Here is an 18710-nt window from a genome sequence, read left to right as displayed (position 1 = left end):
CACTCAGTGCAGTAGGATTAGTTTCACTTGAGCCATCTCTAGGCAAGCCTGACACCCTACTGAACAGCACTCCCAGGGTGTACAAAGGCTGCTCCTCTTCTACCACCTCCTGTGCTGTTGTGTAGTGTTTGTAGGAATCAAAACCTGCTTTGAGAAGCCCGTTGTCATGATAAATAAGCTAGTGTCTTCCAAGCCTGTAACTAGGACAATGTCTAACAACCCGACTGAAGAAACGGCAGCTCAGTTGGCAGGCATCTGCTCAGGTCACTATGGGTATGTGTTTGGTTTCTGTGCCCTTCTACCAGTGTGATCTGGTCAGGACAAAGGTCAGGTCACTGCAGACTGAGAGGGACAGTAGCCACAGTGTCTGGCTGTCTGCTGTACCTGTTCACTAAATGCAGAAAGCACAACAAGAAATTTCTTGTACTTTGCCATCCCATCATAAGCTCCTTGTGGCTCTCTATTTTTCACTCACTCCAAATCTTCTCATTTTTCTCCCTCCAAGGGCTCCATTGGACCCACCATTCCTCCCCAATTCCTTTTCAAAGAGTTTCTGTGCTATAGCTCTCTTGTTTCTCGTTAAGCTTTGGGTAGAAAGCTTCCATCACATAGGCCAGGGCCCTGATCCTGTCTGTGCCACAAGATGTCACTGACTGACCTGTCACAAGGATGTCAATGATTGACCTGTCCAAGGTATGATTTTTTTAGCTTACAGAATTTCTTACAGCACCCAGTTCTAGATACAACAAGTGGAGACTGGGACAAATAGCATTGGCAATCAGGTGGTTTTATTACAAAGAGCAGTAAATATGAGATGTTAATCTGAAGAAAAACTTTCTAAATAGAGGCAAAAACTGCACAGAAGTTATCTTCCTGTGACTAGAGTTCTGACATCTGTACATGAGTCAGTTCAGTCACTGAAAACTATGAGGATCAAAGTAATTTATTCAGAATCTTCCTTCAGGATGAAGGGAAAGAACAGACAAATATAATCTAATCTATGAAAGCAACAGTTGCAGCAGATTATTCTCCTCATCTTTGATTTCTTCAAAGGAATCTGTGGCCAAGAATACACATTTCAGGAGTTTACATAAAGCTCCCACTGGAATATGTGTCATGAGTTTACAAAAAGATGGCTGGTCAGGGTTAACAATTGCACAGTATCTCTTGTTAGGAAAAGCACTTTATCTGGAGTTTCTGACCCACACTGACCGCAAGCTCTTTTGAAGTGTGGGCCAGAATGGGTCATTCTGATTACTGAAGTTTGGGATTTGCTTATTCCTCATTATTCTACATGCTTTTCATTGCTCTCCCAGAATAAAACAAGTCTCTTATCCTCTTCTTCCTCAACAAACGCTTGACTCCTACCTTCTGAACCATTACCTTTCCTGGAACATATTTGATTTCAGTTGGAAGGCAGGGAGCAGGGTGTTTTGTATTCTGCAAGGGCATATTCATCTGGAAAGAAGAAAAGATGACATTTGCATGAGAGTGCGAAATCATTCTGACTCCAGTCCATGTGCACTTGTGATTAACACATTATGAACCAGAAAACATTTGATAGGTTTTGTGGTAGTCTCCCAGTTGTCAAGGCACCCTGTTGCAGGGGTGCACAGTCAGAGCACTCCTCTGGCCATGTTTGTCAGGACACACCACTGCAGTGACCACGTAAGACGTGGATCAGGTGGCAGAACATGCACTCCAGGGTCAGCTCTCTGGATATGTCAGTTCTCTGGATACTGCTGCTAATCTGTTAGCAGTTCCCAAAAGTTGTGCCAAGCTTGAGAAAAGCACGGGAGAACCTGAGCCACAGTTTTGATAAGTTCCACAGCTGCGTAATATCTAATGCAATTGTAGTTCCTTGAGGCCAGATCAAGAAAGGTGGTCAGGCACTCAGTTTTCTAGTTAGATGGTTGAACTCTTGAGTTCAGTGGCACTGTCATTCCTGCTTAAGTAGATTCCACTAGAGAAGGGTTCTTTGACTGCAGCCTACTATGGCAATATAAACGAAAAATATGAGATAACCCAGATCAGGGAAGTCAGGAACACTGCTGCCTTGGAGTTAATGGTTTCAACCATTGTGTTCAAACTATGGAAAGAAAGTGGAACCACACATGTTTATGTATTTTGTAAGAAAGCTACTTCTAACGTATCACTTTCTGATCTGCTTTATGTTGAAATGAAGCAAGAAATGAAAAGACAGGGGGACAGAAACTGTCTAGGCTCTGCAAACCCTTTTCAGTTTAGTAATCAAAAGCAGCAGAACTGCCAGCTTGCTCTCCCCACTTGTCTCTCCTGGGAAACAGTCAGCAAATGCAGAAAAGTGGAAAGAAGCTTGCACACCGAGAGCAAGGGAAAATCCACTGTCTGCACCTTGTAAACGCTGAGACTGAGACTTTGATTTCACAGGTTTTGCTCAGGCCTACTGAGGTCAACTACCTGTTTCGTAGTAATCGTACATATGTACTGGGACTGGTTTGATATCTGAGACAGGCAGGCTTTGCTCCACACTGAAAGAGAAGTTGATTTGCTTCCGGGAGACCTGGAAATGGTAAGACAAGAAAATGCATTGGACTTCTTGTTTTCATATCTGCCCACAAGGCTAAGGTTGAAAAGATGCATTTCTGGCTCAGACTAGGTGACAAAGTGTTATTCTACAGTTCTGTCCAGATTGTAAACTTGACATCAGAACAGATCATTGCTTAAAAGTTATTGCTAAAATTGTATGCTGTCTTCTTTCTTCCTCTTTGTATTTCCATTGCCAATTACCCCAACAATTCCCTGGTTACTGCAGCTTTCAGCACACCAGCATCCATCTGGTCATTGAAAGCTGCTGTTAGTGCCCTCCTTTGCCTTTTCCTGCCTAAAATCACGTTCAGCACTCCTATGAATCTTCTCCCCACTTTTCTCTCTTTAATCACTTTAAACTCAAGATCTCCATCACCCCCTGTGGTTCTGTTCCTCAATCCACACTCCTGCAGCCAAACGTCCCAAACTTTCCTCCTTACTCAACGTCTCAAACTTTCTTTTGTGAGCTTGGGACTGTGCCCTTGCTCTCTTCTCTCTTTGACCTAGTTTCTGTCTTGTGGATCTCTTTACAGGAACGGACAGGGGCTCTGGAGAACTTTCTGCATCACTGGTGCCCTGCTGGGTAAACTTTTCACCTCTCAGAATCTCAGCTTCTCCGTGAATTCAAAATACTGATTCCAATCTTCCTTAATAGATCCTTGGGGAACAAGTAATAAAAATTACCATTTGAGAGGTAGATATCATTACTGTTTCTGTTTGTTTCCTCTTCCCTTCCCTTCTTGGTATTTTAAGATCACTTGTGTTTTGATTTTCATCTTTCTTCTCTCACCTCCCTTTATTTTTGTCATTGATGTAGTAGGACTACTCTTTTCACACAGAAATCTCTCTAAAAGGGAGGGAATGATACTGACTTTTTGTAAAACACTCTCAGATCAGCTGATGAGAAGCATCACTTAGAGGGTGAGGAATATTATGTAGACTGGGAACTTTTGTAAGATGGGAAATACCTTAACTATGTTTGTGAAATGCTATTTAATCATACAGCATTCTTCACAAAAAGTAATAAATGCTTATCTCTTCACTGTAGACTACAACTACAACTGTGTATATATAAATCTGATGTTGGACTGAGTGAAGTCCCTTTATGTCTTTAAAACATGTGTTTTGCTAATCTGCTATCAATGAAACGTTTCTTTTATCTGGGAGCCTGTTTTAAACTTCCAATTTAATAAAACCAAAAAGAAACCTCCCAAACTTACCTTCTGAAGGTAGAAAAGGACGTGGTTGTTCTTGATGTCTACACGATCCACAACAGAATCCTGGTACTGAAGCTTTAAATAAGGCAAATTATGGTAATGTTAATATAGGAGACTTAACAAAGTATGTTTAAAGCGGCTGCCACACTCCTCTTGTGCCACCCGCCATCTCGTGACCGAAATAAGAAATGTGAGTTGAGTGTTGGACTGCCAGTGCAAGCCAGTCACAAGGATAAATAGTTTCACTAGTCAGCTGTGGTGGGTGTGACTTGCACCATTAACTGAAGAGTGTTCTCATTTCAGTGAGACTTTACAGCTCAAGCTGACTCACTCGCTAGTCCATTGTATATCTTAAAAAATAAAGGTTTAAAAGAATTTAGAAAAGCCTACAACCAAAATTATTTTACTATAAAAACACACGAAACCAAAATAATCCAAACGTTAAAATCCACCTATTTTTTCCCAAATACATATAAAGAGAAGTAGGATGGCAGACAGTGTAACATCTCAACTGTGAAATCTTACAAAGGAAAGTTATGAATTTCATACAGTTTTAGCTAAAAAAGAAAATCAGGCCCGAATACTGAATGGTTACAATTGCACCAAGCGATGAGCAGACTCTACAATGACTGGCATTCTTCTCATCTGCTTGAAGCTTACAGCTCATGGCCTGAAGCCAATACATCTGTTGCAGAACCTAAATTGCACTAGGACCTGAAATGAGGTGCTTATCAGTGCTCTCCCTAGCACTGTCATCATCGTGTCCAAATTTCTGGATAGTAAAGGAAGAGCAATACCCACTTGTCCTTTGTTTGTTAAACTGTCCTGTAGAGGAAGGAATAACCATGTCAAAGAGATAACATTGCTAAATGCCCATTTAAGCAATTTAACTGTGGCAGAAGTATTTCTTACATAGGTTCTGCTAGGTTGTGTGATGAAAGGCTCGCACACACAGACTAAGGAGCACAGGGAAACCCTAGTAACCTGAGCAAAGCCACCAGAGCACCCTGACCTGGCTCCCCCCAGGGCTGCCACAGTGCAGTAACCAGCCCCATTGTCAGGGGGTGAGACCCACCAGGTGAGCCAACAGCAGAGTATCACCTTACAGGCTTAGGAAGAATGCTGCTTACAGGAACACAGGGCTGAATATGGGATGCTGAGACTCAAGGCAGAGTTATTACAGGATGTTTAGGGGAAGAACCAGAAGTAACAAATGGAGGGATAAAGTCCAACTGGGAGGAACAGTGTGGAAAAATGGGATAAAAGGAGCCGGTTGCATGTGAACAGGTTGGTGGTCAGCACTCTTGTCTGGCCATGCCCTGCACCTGGTCACCACAACCTCTCCTGACTTGTTATTAAACTCTGTTCTTGACTCTTTTCCTGGGTGGGGAGGTCTCTATTCTGTGTGTATGGCATATCAGCTGCTGAAGAGGGGACCACAGATCACACGAACTCTGCCTGGGGTGCTAGCATCTGGAGACACCAGGCTTCAGGCTTGCTGTACATGGGTGTGTATGACAGCGTGTGGTTGCTAGCAAATATAAAGCTGGACTAGCTGGTGAGTGAGTTAAGGGGCTTGGCAGCTGGCTGCTGAAGCAGGCATAAGCCTGGGCCAAATACTGAGGATACCAGAGGATCTGAGTCACCCTGCCATCAGCCGGAGGGACCAGGAGGTCCCAGCCTGTTGCTGGAGAGACTATATTGTCTTGGAGGCAGATACTGCTCAGGCTCATGGGCTGGACCGGCTAGCCCAACTCATTTGTGTGTGTGTGTGTGTCTGCGTGAGGCAACTGGGAGACCAGGGGATCCCTGCCCAGCTGCTGCAGAGGCTGCGTGTCTAGGGCTGGTTTACTGGAGGTACCCACCAGGCATGTATGTGGGTGCTGGGGAGCTCAGTTCCAGTCACTGGAGTGGGGCTGTGGCCAGCTACCAGAGGGCTCCACATCGTATATTTGCATGTATATATGTGTGCGTATACATACATATATGTATATATTTATCTTTTCCACAGATCAGCCAGAAAGGGGAAGAGGATAGCACCATTTGTGCTATCTATGTGTGTGTAAATGCTGTGTTTTCCGTCTTGGCTGATCTGTGTGGCCAGGCATGTATATGTGTATATATATTTATAGTGTGCATGCCTGCTTATAGGGAGTTAACACTCAGCCCTGCTCTCAGCTGAACCTGGGGATTTGAGGCTGCAGCAGTCTCACCTCTGTTGGGCTACTGGATTTGGCAACTTCTAACAGAGCCTCAAGTCCGAGACACAGAGTATGTGACAGAAGGCTGTGCCCAGGGACTTCGCAGAATTTCCATGGGGCTTCAATTTACTAATCAGAGACTATTTTTTACCAACTTCCTATGTTTTCAGGGTTTAACATTCACTATACTCCCATTCATTACCTTTCTTAGGGAAGATCTTACAGGAACAAAACCTGAGAGCATCTTCACATCAATAATAGCCATGTTGGAGACTTTGCGGTTTCCTGTGTAACTAAAATGAGAAAAGCTCTGTTAGTCTGGTCTGCAAATGGAGAGGAGACCAGTGAATGACTATTTCGGCTCCCAATGATCCTGTTTGTCTTCCTGCAGCTGCACAGTAGCAGCTAACTACCTCTACTGAAATCCTTCCTTGGATGCTTTACCAGGCTGTGAATGAATGCAGGGGAGTGGGTCAGTAAAAGGAAGTTACCTGGCAGAGAGGACAAGATCAAAATTTGGTGGAAAGCTGCTTGTACAGGATACATTGGCCGGCCGTACGGAGAGAGAAAATCCTGCAGCTTTTTTTGGCAAATGGATGTTGTATCTCAGGGTGGTCTAAAAGAGATGGAAAGTGTGAGATGGTCACAGACTTACAGGCTTTTGTGGCTTTGGCATGAGGTATGGAGAGGAACGAGGTATGGAGGACCCCCTGCTTAGTTCTCAGAGGAGTGGTGCTGAATTTCCAGCTTGCTTACCTGCAGATAGACACAGCCAGTGCCATTCACTTTTGCACTGTAATTCCCTGGAATAGTGGGTAAGGAAGCCTGTTGCAGTAAGAAGCGGTTCTTGTTGTTCACCTGGAAAGTCTTACTGGTGGAGTCCATGAAGTTGACTTTAACTGTGTTGAGATTGTTTTTAGAGAAAGTGAGATATCCGTACTGGGCTAAAGCTTGGAGAGCAACAACAGTGTCCTGAAAATAAAAGCATGATCCCCAGTTAGACAGATACCCAGCTGTAAGATGATGCATGTGATTAGCACAGCTCCCATTTCCCTGATCCTTTGTCCATGCTCATAAATAGAGGGGGACTCTGCAAAGAGCTAAGGAGACAAGATACAAGTTCTGGAGCAATAGATTTTAATCATGCTGGAAAACCTGGGATAATGCTGTGTCAGCAGTGACTGCTGTCTACAGCTAACTTGCAATTTGGGTAAATCCCCATTTCCTAAACCTAAAATATGTATGACATAGCCTATGAGAGGCATGATGTGCCTCGCCAAAGAAACTTTTGTGAGCACTGTTTATCAAATACTGTTCAAACTAATATGCAGTCAGGAAGATATGACATACTGTCGAGATCCAGCTTGCAGGCTGGACCGCTCCCAGAATCTTTCTTTTTACCACACCCAGTTGTTACCTGGCTGGAGGAGAAACCACCATACGGGTTCTGTTGTTTGACAAGCCAGTGCACGATGCGAGAAATGTAAGATAAGTCTTCTGGACTGAGTTTGGCTTTGTTGAGCAAAGCCAGGAGCACATAGCTGGTTATTTCAATCTCAGCAGAAGGGGCACGGGAATAGAAGACAGGGAAATGTTCTGCTGGTGGCTTATATTCTCTCTGCCAATGAACTGAGCCACCTGAAAACAGACAAGTGAGATGTAAAAAGCACGGGAAAATTACTTGCTACCTAATTCACTACACTATCGTGTGGGAAATAGGCATACAATTCCCTCTCTGCCTTTACCCAAAAGTTTTTTTCAGCCATCAGTGTCCTGAACTGGGTAAGTTTCAGTTCCAGAATGGAAAGAAAAACAGGAAGGGATTGAAAGGGATTAATAAAATGGGGCTGTATAAGTTAAAGAGGGATTGAAGTGACGGCAGTGCAGCAGAAGGGTGCTAAGGTAGTCACGGACTGGAGTACACAGCGTAGTCAAGGGAACAGGTTTGTTCAGCATGTAAAGAGTAAGCTAATGAGGGAACTGGATACAATTATCCACTATCTTGGACTCAGACTTAAGGAGTCTCTCCTTACCTACATTATTATAATTAAATATATATAAAAATATAAATATATAATATATATACACATCAATTCTTTCATTATTAAGAAAATCAGGCCACAGCTCAATGTTTTGTGAAACCAAAAGAGACAGAGAAGTTCATAGAGATGAGTTCAGTAGCACGGCAGGCATGAAATGGGAAGGGAGCAGTATGAATGGGAAAACTGTACATCAGAATAGCCTACATCATTCCATTCGCTGTATTGTATCATGGCCATACTGCGCTTACCATGTCTGGTAGCTGTCTTGTCCAGCTTCTCAAGGAAGAATTGGCATCTTTCCTTTTTGTCCACTAAGCCATAAATGTAGGCAAAGAGGGCCTGATTATACAGGTTGTGGACTCCTTTGGTAAATGCAGTCTCCAAACAGTTCATGCCACTCTGAATGACAGGATGCTATAATGGAAAACGCAGTAGAGTTGTCAGGTACCGGGATTTGTGTCTCAGCTTGTTTAAAAACTTCCATCACTGCTTAAACTGCCACCACACACCCTTCATGATAAGAATATACGTGGTCCATGGCCTGTTTAAGGGCCTACAATGTGTATCCTGTAAAAAATGCCCTTCCAGTGTTGCATTTATGTAGACGTAGCATGGCCAGACTAGCAGAGCACTGATTCTTTTCCTGACTTGTGAGATGACCTTATTATGCAGGTGAATCCTTTGTCCCTTGGTTACTTTAGCTATAAAACCTGGATCATTTTTACAGTACTACGTAAAGTGCATTGAGATCATGATGAAGCAGGCTCTCTCAGATAGATGTTATTACTCATTTGCTAGCTATAGCTATCAAGATAAGTCTTCAGCCCTTTTAGCCTTACAGACTATCTCTGTGAGCTTACTTCAGCTCAGACATCACCAGCACTTTATAACCATGTCCTGTCTATGCAGCTTTACTTATAGACGTGGCATTATGTTTTGGAGCTTCTTATGAAGATATTAGGAACTAAATTGATGTTTTTGAAGAACTATTTGATTCTGCACGATGTTTTTATCTTTCTGGTCTCAGATACTTAAATGATGCCCCATGCCACAGTACCTGAGAAATCTGCAAAACTCAGCATGCCTAGAACACATTTGTTAGATTGGGAACAAGGCTTATCATCCTCATTTTACTAAGAACAAAGTCAGCAAAAAACAGAGTCTCAGGGATATGCACAAAGTATATTACAGAGAACGCAACTTGTTTCTTATTCCCCCATGCATAGTCTCCCAACTAGCAGCTCATCATTTCCTTCCATGATGAACCATCAGAGTTTTTCAATCAAATCAAAGCAAAGCTGAGACAAAATTAACAATCAGATCACAGCTTGGATCTAAATGCGCAGAGAGAGTTTGTGGGACTGAAGACTGGATAGCTTGGACCTCAGGCTGGGTAAATTCAGAGTAAGTTCCAAACTGGACTCTGAATGGAGTGGGCAAATTCAGTCTGGATTTTGCATCTACATAGACTACCATTGTTTAACACAACTGGATTCTCAGGGATTTTTTGAATTAATCTACAGGAATTGGATACATAACTGATTTGTAACGTTTATCAAATACTTGTGGCAACTTCAGGGTTCTGGAAACAGATTTCCTCAGGTGACCCTACTGTCCTACAAACAGTATTTACCACATTGTTAAAGAATATGGATGTGAGGACTATGACTTGAGCACTGTTTCACAAACGGCTGACCGGACTAACAGGGCATAACAACATCAAATACCTACCGCAGCAGAGTGTCCAGCCTCCAACAACGCTGCCACAACATAGGCTGTGAGTGAGTATTCACCTTCCTCTCCACCCTGAAATAAAAACAAGTGAAGAACTAGTCAGTTACAGATGTCCTAGAAAGAAACAAAATGTGAATTAATTCATAGTTCAGATCCCAGTTAGATCTGAGATGAGAAGTAATTTTTGTCTCCCTGTGTTCACAGAAAAAAGGAAGATAAGTTCTCTCAGGATAAAGCCAAAATGATTTCATGCATTTTCTTGGCTTTTGCACATATGCAATAAAGCACATTATAGCCTCTGGCTGAACACATAATGCTGTGGTAGAAAATAAAACCTGAGATTTGTGACTCAAAGTTCTACTTATTTCTACTTCATCATTGATAGCAGACGTAAGAATCATGCTTGGATATGAGGGACATGAGAGAACAGAACTAGGAAGAGTCTGGTGATATGCTTGTGCCTGGCAGAAATGATCCAAATCGATCCCAATGCCAGGATTGGAAATTTAGAACTATACTTGTCTCAGTTACCTTCAAAGCATTGTTGAAATGTGACCCAGCATTTTCAAAGCAGCCATCTGACTTCTGCTTGCTTGCCAGCCAGATCAAAGTTTGAGACTGGACATCGTCGTCAATGTAGATGTAGCGTCTGGCTTGTGCAAATGACTTGTACACAAAGGCAGTGAGCCTGCAGGTGAACCAGAAGCAGAAAGCAGGTAAGGTGTGAACAAGATCAAGAAGGTTTACCAGCAATGTGGTGTGCATAGAAAATGACATAAGGTGAATTCCATAATGTCTGAGGTAAAAGAAACAAGTGTTTTGTAAGTTTTTAATCAGTAAGATCATTAAAAAACTGACATTAAAAACTGACCTGCGGTTTCTCCATTCCTGTGCTGAAACCATTCTTTCTTTCAGAGCAGGACTAAAGTATAGACAGAGCTTGATGACTGATGATAGTGGTTTCTAATGTTAATTAACAGAATTCTGAAATAAACTAGGTGGGAAAGGACATCTGGAATTCTCCAGTCCAACCGTCTGCTTAAACGAGGCACAACTTCAAAGCTCTGTCGTGTTGCTCAGTCTCTTGTCTGATCGTGTGAAAATCTCCAGGGACAGAGGTATCTACATCCTCCCTGGGCGTTTGTCTCAGTGCTGCAGCCTTCTCCTGGGGAAGCTTTTTTTTCCCCTTCTACCGAGATGGAGTTTTCAGTGTTGCAACTTGAGGAAGGACAAAGTCTTGTCCTCACTCTGTGCAACCCTGACAAGGGCCTGACTGTTGTTTCTACAGTTTCTATCTATGTAGTGGGAAGATTCACCTAGTTTCCCCACCAGCCTTCTCTTCTACAGGCTCAGCAAACCCAGCTCCTTCAGCCTGACCTTGAACATTATGTACTCCAGCCCCCAGTCATCTTATACTTCTGTAGCACTCTCTCTGCTTTATTAATTTCTCCCTTACTAGGCGAGCCAAATTAATTGAGCTATGTATATTTACTCCATTAAAGATAAGAATCACTTCATACTTCCATCATTTTTCAAAGCCTAAAGATCCTGCACTAGGGAAACAGAAAGTGTCATCACTTACCATACACTCCCTTCCCTATCTCGTGTCCCAAAGGAGCTGTAGGATCCATCCCGGTGTTTGTATGACAGCTGTTTTTGGTACCCTGAAAAGACAACAAAGATGACATATTTTCTAATTACAGAAAAGCACTAGTTCTGCGGTTTATTCAGCTGAAGTAGTAAGATTTTTGGATTTAATATTAAGTAATGTATATCTCATAAATAATGCCAGCCACTATGAATTCTAGATGTTTTTGCTTCTGGAAGTATGACATGCTTCTTTGGGGTGGTGTCATCACCTGCTCCTGTGCAATAAATGTGGTGCTAGAATTCAGACATCAGTGTTCCTGTGTAAAGCTTTAGAGTACAATGCACACAATCAGAATATTAGATGAGAGAATCTGAGAGTCTCTTACCTGTGGATAAATATCCAGTACCCTTGATTCTAATCTCTTCAGTCAGCTGCCCAGTTTTATTCAGATAATCCAGGGCATAGATGTTGGGCGTGAATAAGGCCATGTTCTGTTCTCCACAGCCATAAGGCATATGGAGGAGGTTCTCCATGTTCCTCAGAGCTGTACCCAAAATGTCTCCTGAAGAATGAAAGATATAAGAAGTCAGTTCAGTTCAGACATGTTGTTATTACACAGCACTATATATTGCGTTATATTACCTTATTATGAACCCAAGGGCAATGACCAATATAGAGTAATCACAGTAACAAAAGAAACAGCTTAAAAGAAAGGCTGAAATGCCTCAATTTTTAATTTTTTGTTTGTTTGTTTGTTTGTTTCTGGACACCTGGGAGAATCTGAGAATTTGAGGAAAAACTGAGCAGCGATAAGGGCTGGCATGGGCTCTGAGAAAACGCTGTGAACCCTTAGAAGGCTTCAGCTTCCCTGCCCTTTACAACCTGCTTCCCTTTTTGCATGTACATGTGAGAAAGCTGTGTTGAGTATGATGCTGATGGGTTACAGGGGCTGTACTGCACAGTATCAGCACATCTCGCGCTGACCCAGGCATGCAGAACAATTGTATTTAGAATGCAGTCTGAGTTCAGAACCTCAAAGAATTTTTACTGAATTGAGCTACCTTAATAATGACATTAAGATTAGTAGAGTTGTCTGGGACCTGAAAGTCTTACTCTGTGAGGACTTATCAACTACACAAATTTTTTTCATTTTGCAAAAGCATAAATCTGAAATTATGCAGTCAGCAAAATTCTGAAGTCTTCTTTCCAAGAAATCAAAATATTTTTTTTAAAGAATTATGCTTTATTTTACTTTTAAGCTTAATTAACTAAACAGGATATGCTAATGCAGTATAATCTGAAATGCAATATAAGTCAAAATATTTTGATATTAGGGAATTCTCAGAAACTTTTGTCTTTCATTGCCATTTTGCAAAGTAGGAAAGATTTCCTCTAAAATCAAGATTAAGCATTTCCTCTATTTTACATTAGTTTTCCAGATGTACACATGATGGCACTTGATGCAGCACAAGAGAAATGCCATTTACTTTTGGTTTTAGTCCAAGTACTAAACTTACCAATGACAGAAAAATAAGCTCTGGCTGATCCCTGCACTAGGTTTGTTGGCAAGATGAGAGACACTGGTTCAGAAATTGTTATGCCTGATAAAAAAATGTAACAAGAAGAATTGTTAAAATCATCATTTTTTCCAGAAGTCTTCACTTTGTAAGCATCACTACAGTGACTGTTACAATCTGCAGTCTGGGTAAAGAAAATATTGCAGAGACTTGCCCAGTGAGACAAAGGTATCTCTGAAAATCCTGAATTGTAGCCCAGCATCTTGACCCTGAAACCCTCTGTCTTTCCCTGGAAGGGTCTCTGATTTTGCAGGGCAAAACCTACAAACAGTGAAGCAGTCCCACTGACTCCTGGAACGAATGAACTTGCCTTACCTTTCGAACAGACGAGGGAGCTCTGAGTCAACTCTTTCTTAATACCTTCAGGCTGTTTTATTGCAGGGCAGTGGTCGAGAACAGGAAGAAAAGTGTAGAACATCACCATGAAAACATGACAATTTAACATTGTAAAACAGTATGTGGATGTGCCTACCCAGACAGTGCACCCCTTGCACCCAGTCCTCTCTGTCTCCACTAGAATATCTCTTGGTCCATGGCTCCCTCCCTGTTTTACCCAACCCCCTGTCCAGAGCACCTTCTTTCTAAGAAAGCAGTTACAAAATAGACATTTCCAACCTCTGAGAGGGACTCTTCCAACTACGTGGCTGCTGCTTTATGATGCACAAGGCAAATTCTTTTTCTTTTATACCTGCCTCTACCCCCCCCCCACCCCCCCCCAGTAGTAGAGTTCCAGGCTAAAGGCACTCACAGGTAAGGTATGGAATCTCCTCCTTTCTGGCTATTACTGATATGCTGTGGAGTGTCAGGGCATGCATAGTCATGGTTTCACAAAGGAGACAGTGGCAGGAGGACAGCAGATGCCACTGATTATTGTGATCTACACCCTCATTTTCACGTGGAGAAGCCTACTGTACACAGTTCCACCTGTGTTGGCTGCCTCACCTCCTCATACTGGCTAACTGCTTCTAACCCACAGCTACAGGAACCGCAGCTTTCACTAAGCGGAAAGTACACGCAGATTTCCTACCGTACCTCAACAAGTAGGGTTTGAATCAGGGTGTCCCTGCGAATTGTCTCCTCTTCTGGGGATATGGTCTTTCCAGTATCTCTCTTACTCACTTTGGCCTCAGCAGTGATTGTGAATTTCACCTCACCTGGAAAGTCACCCACCAGCCCAAGAAAATAAAGTTATCTTCAATGTTTACAGTTACCCCTGGTTTTCACTGACTTTTCTAGGCCGATGGACTACTGAGAAACATATCCTTTCTGAAGGCAGCTCAGTAGAAACAAATTCCAACAAGGCTCCACGTTGGTCTGCTTGTGGCAAGGAATGGTTATCTGAGGGTCTAGGATGAGGAGTGAAATAGGGGTGATCCTGGCCAAAAAACTGACAGTACTCACTATCAGTTTCCACCTTTTCTTGGCCTTGTGCTGAGTTTTCTCTGATGTAGAGCAGTGTTGCAATAGTTACAGCTCTACTACCTCTTCCCTTCAGGTGGAATTTGTTAACTGAGGGACAACACTAAGGAGCAACCCTGAAGCGGGCAGCTTTGCGGTGTTGCTCATTTCACCTTTGCAATCATTGCACACTGGAAATCCAAAGGAGTTTTTACTTGGATCAAAATGCATTATCAACAGAGCTATCAGTGACAGCAGCTTTCTTTTTTTTTTCAGCTCTGCAGTATTATTTCACTGCATATCCAGTTTTCATCTCACTATAACTGCACCTTTCCCAGTGAGTTTGAAGGAAATCAGTCATACTGCCTATAGGATTTTAGAAACAATCTGTTAAAGAAAAGGCCCATCTGTGGTTCATTTTGAGAAAAATCTTTGCTAATTAAAAGGTTTTTTGTACCTCAGCTTTTGGGACACTTACACACTCAAGCCATCGTACCTGCTTTTTTTAAAAAGACAATGTTGACTTTAAGGCAGTGTGAATTAACACAGCTGTAAAACTGGGAAGAAGAAATGCCCTCTTTGCCTGTTGATAATCCACTCCAAAATTATTAGGAAATTTTATTCCTACTGTATACAGTTGGTTAGGTACAAAATTGCCTGATGAAAGATCACAGGCATGTTCAGTCCTGCCATTCATACATAATATGGCAAGTGAAGAGTTCTTCCTAAAATGGACAGGAAAGAGACTGCCAAAAATTAGAAGAGATAAAACACCGGAGCAATTCACCGCTCATTCAGTGTGACTAAGGCAGCTTTAGCAGAGGTCCAATACTAAAACCGCAGAGCAATTGATGGAGCTGTCCAGAAATGCCTGCCTATGCACTACGATGCTTCATTAAAGACGGGAGTGACAGAGGTAGAAAGATTAAACAGGGATATATCGAGGTGATGGAAAGACAAACTTACCAAGTTTGTTGGGGCTAACAGCCCAAATATAGGTTTTTCTTTCATTGGCACACACCCTTGCTGTGTTGCCCTCTGGTGAAAGGATTTCTGCCTTGTAGTCACTTGAGTTTGCCAGGATGGCACTGATCTGAGACAAAGAAGGAGCAAGACTGCAAATAAACAGGCTGTCCTGAACACTGGGCTGCAGAGCAAGGGAGACTTGCTGGGGAAGCTATTTGTCATCGGAATCTGTGGGATGGTACTAGGACAGGAGGATGGGGCATTTCTCTGAGGAAGTAGCAAACCTGTCTCTTCTGCCCACTGTTAGTGTCTGGTTTCGACAGGATTATGGCAAGGTGCCCATGCTCGTTAGTCAAGTCATCTTATGAGTTACTGCTACATACAACATACTCAGTATGTATTGAGTTTTGCACAACAAGGTACCCATACCCTCTGCTCCAGTTGTCCTTCAGGAGCAAAAAGAACTAAATTATGTAAGGGTAGGCAGCAGGTTTTTATCTTCTGTGGACCAGCTACAGTGACCATCAGCTATGTTTTCCTAATGTTAATGACACAAGGATGGGTCCAAAGAGAGAGGGTGAGGGAATAATGTGTCAGGCTAAAGCATAAGTTAAATACTCACTAATAAATAAGTTAAATACTTATTTCTCCATCTCTAGTGCATTATGCAGGAAAATGCTGGGATCTCTAGGAAATAGACAAAGCATATAAGAAGTAAAAGGGGACTTGACAGACCTGGATGCATTTATTGAGGTAGTTGAAGACGTTGGCTATTAAATTAAATTTTTCCCCTCGAATAACAGAGTATGGCAAAGTGAGATCCACAAAGAATGGTTGGAATGCTGTCAGTGTAACAGGTGAGGAGATGCCAAATCCAGCATCATCCTGCATGCAGAAAGCACTGGCTTTCCATTCGGTGATGGTGTCAGGAATAGTGTAAGGGACATTGACCTCTCCCCTGGAACTGAGGAAAATAAGAAAAACAGAATTAAAATTTGTCTTTGGCATTTTCAAGCCAAATTATAGAATGGGTTCCTGCTTGAGTTAGTATGTCTGTTTTCACCTCACTTTCTGCAAGATATCTCTCCATATTTTAAAAAAATATTGTAAAGCTGGAAGTAAAGCTGAAGGTGCTGGTGAACTACATGTTATAAAAGCACTTCGAAGAATACTCAGCTTTTCTTAATTTAGAATACAATTTGTTTAAATACTATAATGCCCAAACATTCAGGTTAGAACCAATAAATTTTTATTAATGTTCTATAACAGCCCCTGGATGCATAGTTAATAGGGAGACATTCTCATTGCAGATGCTGTGATAGCTTGGAAAGAAAATATAACCTGATTTTTCTGCTGCTGAATTAAAAAATTGATTAAAAATAGCAAGTTTTCCTCCTGCTCCCTCCTAAAAAAATGTTTTTATTTGACTTTTAGCTCTTATTCTTTCTCCCCATCAGAAGGAAAGGGGGCAGAGCACAGATGTCATTCATAGTTCAAGTAAGTTTGACACTGCCTACAAGGTTAGGAGCCCAAATGTCATTGATTAAGATGGGAAAAAGAGACCCATATCTACAAAGCAGACATATGGTCCATGACTTCTTCCCAGAATTCATTTCAGCAACATGTATCAGCTCAAAAATCCACACAGGAGGTAAGAACTGAAGATAAAGATACTCACTCAGTGTGCACCAGATCCCAAATCCAGGTCTCAGGGAAGAATTTCCGAATGGTGTTATGAGCAACACCACTCCCAGAAATAATCCTTGACTCATCTAGAATATTATATATGGTTAAAGTATAACATGAGAGGGGTCAGGCCAGAAGAACCTGAACTGCCTTCAGACTTGCTCAACGCTATGAATGAACACTATTTCATTGAGTACGTTTCAATTCTTTTTCCTGTACAAAGGGAAAACTTGAAGAGATATAGGATATGGGAAGAAAAATTTCTTATCTATTCTCTTTTCCCATGGGAAAATACTAGAAAATTTAGCTATTTCACAAGACATATCACTTCATTTCACATTAAAAGTTCTCATCATCCACTTAGAAAGGTATGTTCTCCATCCTCTACCACTAGCTCTCTTCGATTTGGAAATGGGTGACAGTAGCCAGTATTACTACCAAAACCTATAAGGCTTTAAAATTCTCCATGAGAACGCAATCATCTTTTCCCCATTCAGTAGTTAAAACTGGAGCTGAATATCCAGCCTACTGGAAAACTATTTTTGTTCATATAGTCAAACTACAGGTCTAATATTAAGAACCAACGTCCTCTTTCCAGCTTTGCCATGGACTCACTTGTGATGTCCAACAACTCATTTAGCATGGAGGTACCTCAGATTTCCTAGCTGTATCATGGAAATAACAATACTTTCTTATTTTGCTGGACTTAGAATCATAGAATCACAGAATCATTCAAAATTCTGGGTGGGGAGGAACCTTTGGAGTTCTCCAGTCCAATCTCCTTGAAGTAGGACTGACTTCAAAGTCAGATCATATTGCTCAAGAGCCTTGTCCAGCTTAGTTTTTAAAACCTGCAGCAATGGATCCAAAACATCCTGGAGAAGCTCTTCTAGTGCAGCACAGCTCTCATGGGAAAGAATGTTTTCCAAGTGCTGAATAGCAGTTTCCCTTGTGGCAACCCATGGCTGCTACTTTAGGGTTTTTTTGCTGAGCAATCTGATTTGGAGGAAGAAAATCATAATGCTTGCTGATCTATAAAGGCTTTGGAGACAACATGCTGTGTGAATTCCTGACATTGGGAATTGTCATTATTTTTCTGGATTGTCATTTCCTTCTAAATATTTAACTGAATTGTGATTTGATAAAAGGTTCTGACCTGAAAAAGCCTGAAAAACTAGTATCAGTTTACGAAAGAAGTAGCATCCCAGTATTCCCTGTCTTTTCTATATGCACCCTATACTTAACTGAGAGAGAATTGACTCTACCGCTAGGACTGTCAGAAAGAGATTACTTGAGGCAAACTGGGACACATAGACCTATTCCCCAACAAACCCTCAACATGCTGGCTGATATTTTATACAGAGAACCATTTTGAAAACCAGGTAGACTGGGACTGGAGATACAGTATGAACCTTCCTTTACCTGCGCTATAGCCACCGACATGGGCAATACTATACGCAATATTGACAGGGTGATCTTCTGTATCCGATTTGTCTTCATTGCACAGAACGGGCTTCCGTAGCTTGGAGTTGGTGAAAACCTTCAGGCCCATATCCTAAATGTGAAAGAATCAATCATGTCACTCAAGGCATGCACTAGCTACCTGTGCTTGCCGCTTCTCCCACCTGGGTTATCATAGTTCATCTCTCTCCTCTCTTCTCACATCCCATTCTTTCAACCCTGCATGTTACAACTCTTCCTTGCCAATCTCTGTGTTTCTTATGGAGCAG

The 18710-nt window shown here is 41.9% G+C and overlaps 1 protein-coding gene across 1 annotated transcript in view; it reads right to left on the bottom strand.

Annotated features, from left to right (window-relative positions):
* Positions 1-768: 768 nt before the first annotated feature.
* LOC130150659 (ovostatin-like) overlaps positions 769-18710 on the bottom strand; it is a 32137-nt gene continuing 14195 nt past the window's right edge. Inside the window, exons 17-35 of the mRNA XM_056341808.1 lie at positions 18403-18535; positions 16973-17066; positions 16030-16258; positions 15295-15421; positions 13963-14084; positions 13246-13297; positions 12871-12954; positions 11739-11915; positions 11345-11426; positions 10294-10450; positions 9760-9834; positions 8277-8442; positions 7404-7624; positions 6743-6958; positions 6478-6602; positions 6189-6279; positions 3789-3860; positions 2440-2542; positions 769-1458 (exon numbers count right to left, since the gene is read on the bottom strand). Coding sequence (XP_056197783.1) covers positions 1406-1458; positions 2440-2542; positions 3789-3860; positions 6189-6279; positions 6478-6602; positions 6743-6958; positions 7404-7624; positions 8277-8442; positions 9760-9834; positions 10294-10450; positions 11345-11426; positions 11739-11915; positions 12871-12954; positions 13246-13297; positions 13963-14084; positions 15295-15421; positions 16030-16258; positions 16973-17066; positions 18403-18535 — 2379 coding nt within the window. The 3' untranslated portion in view covers positions 769-1405. The remainder of the gene's footprint in view (positions 1459-2439; positions 2543-3788; positions 3861-6188; positions 6280-6477; positions 6603-6742; positions 6959-7403; positions 7625-8276; positions 8443-9759; positions 9835-10293; positions 10451-11344; positions 11427-11738; positions 11916-12870; positions 12955-13245; positions 13298-13962; positions 14085-15294; positions 15422-16029; positions 16259-16972; positions 17067-18402; positions 18536-18710) is intronic.

Source organism: Falco biarmicus, chromosome 5, assembly GCF_023638135.1.
Source record: "Falco biarmicus isolate bFalBia1 chromosome 5, bFalBia1.pri, whole genome shotgun sequence".
NCBI classification, from domain to species: Eukaryota; Metazoa; Chordata; class Aves; order Falconiformes; family Falconidae; genus Falco; species Falco biarmicus.
The sequence above is the reverse complement of the archived record's forward strand: the minus strand, read 5'-3'. Positions and strand labels throughout refer to the sequence as shown.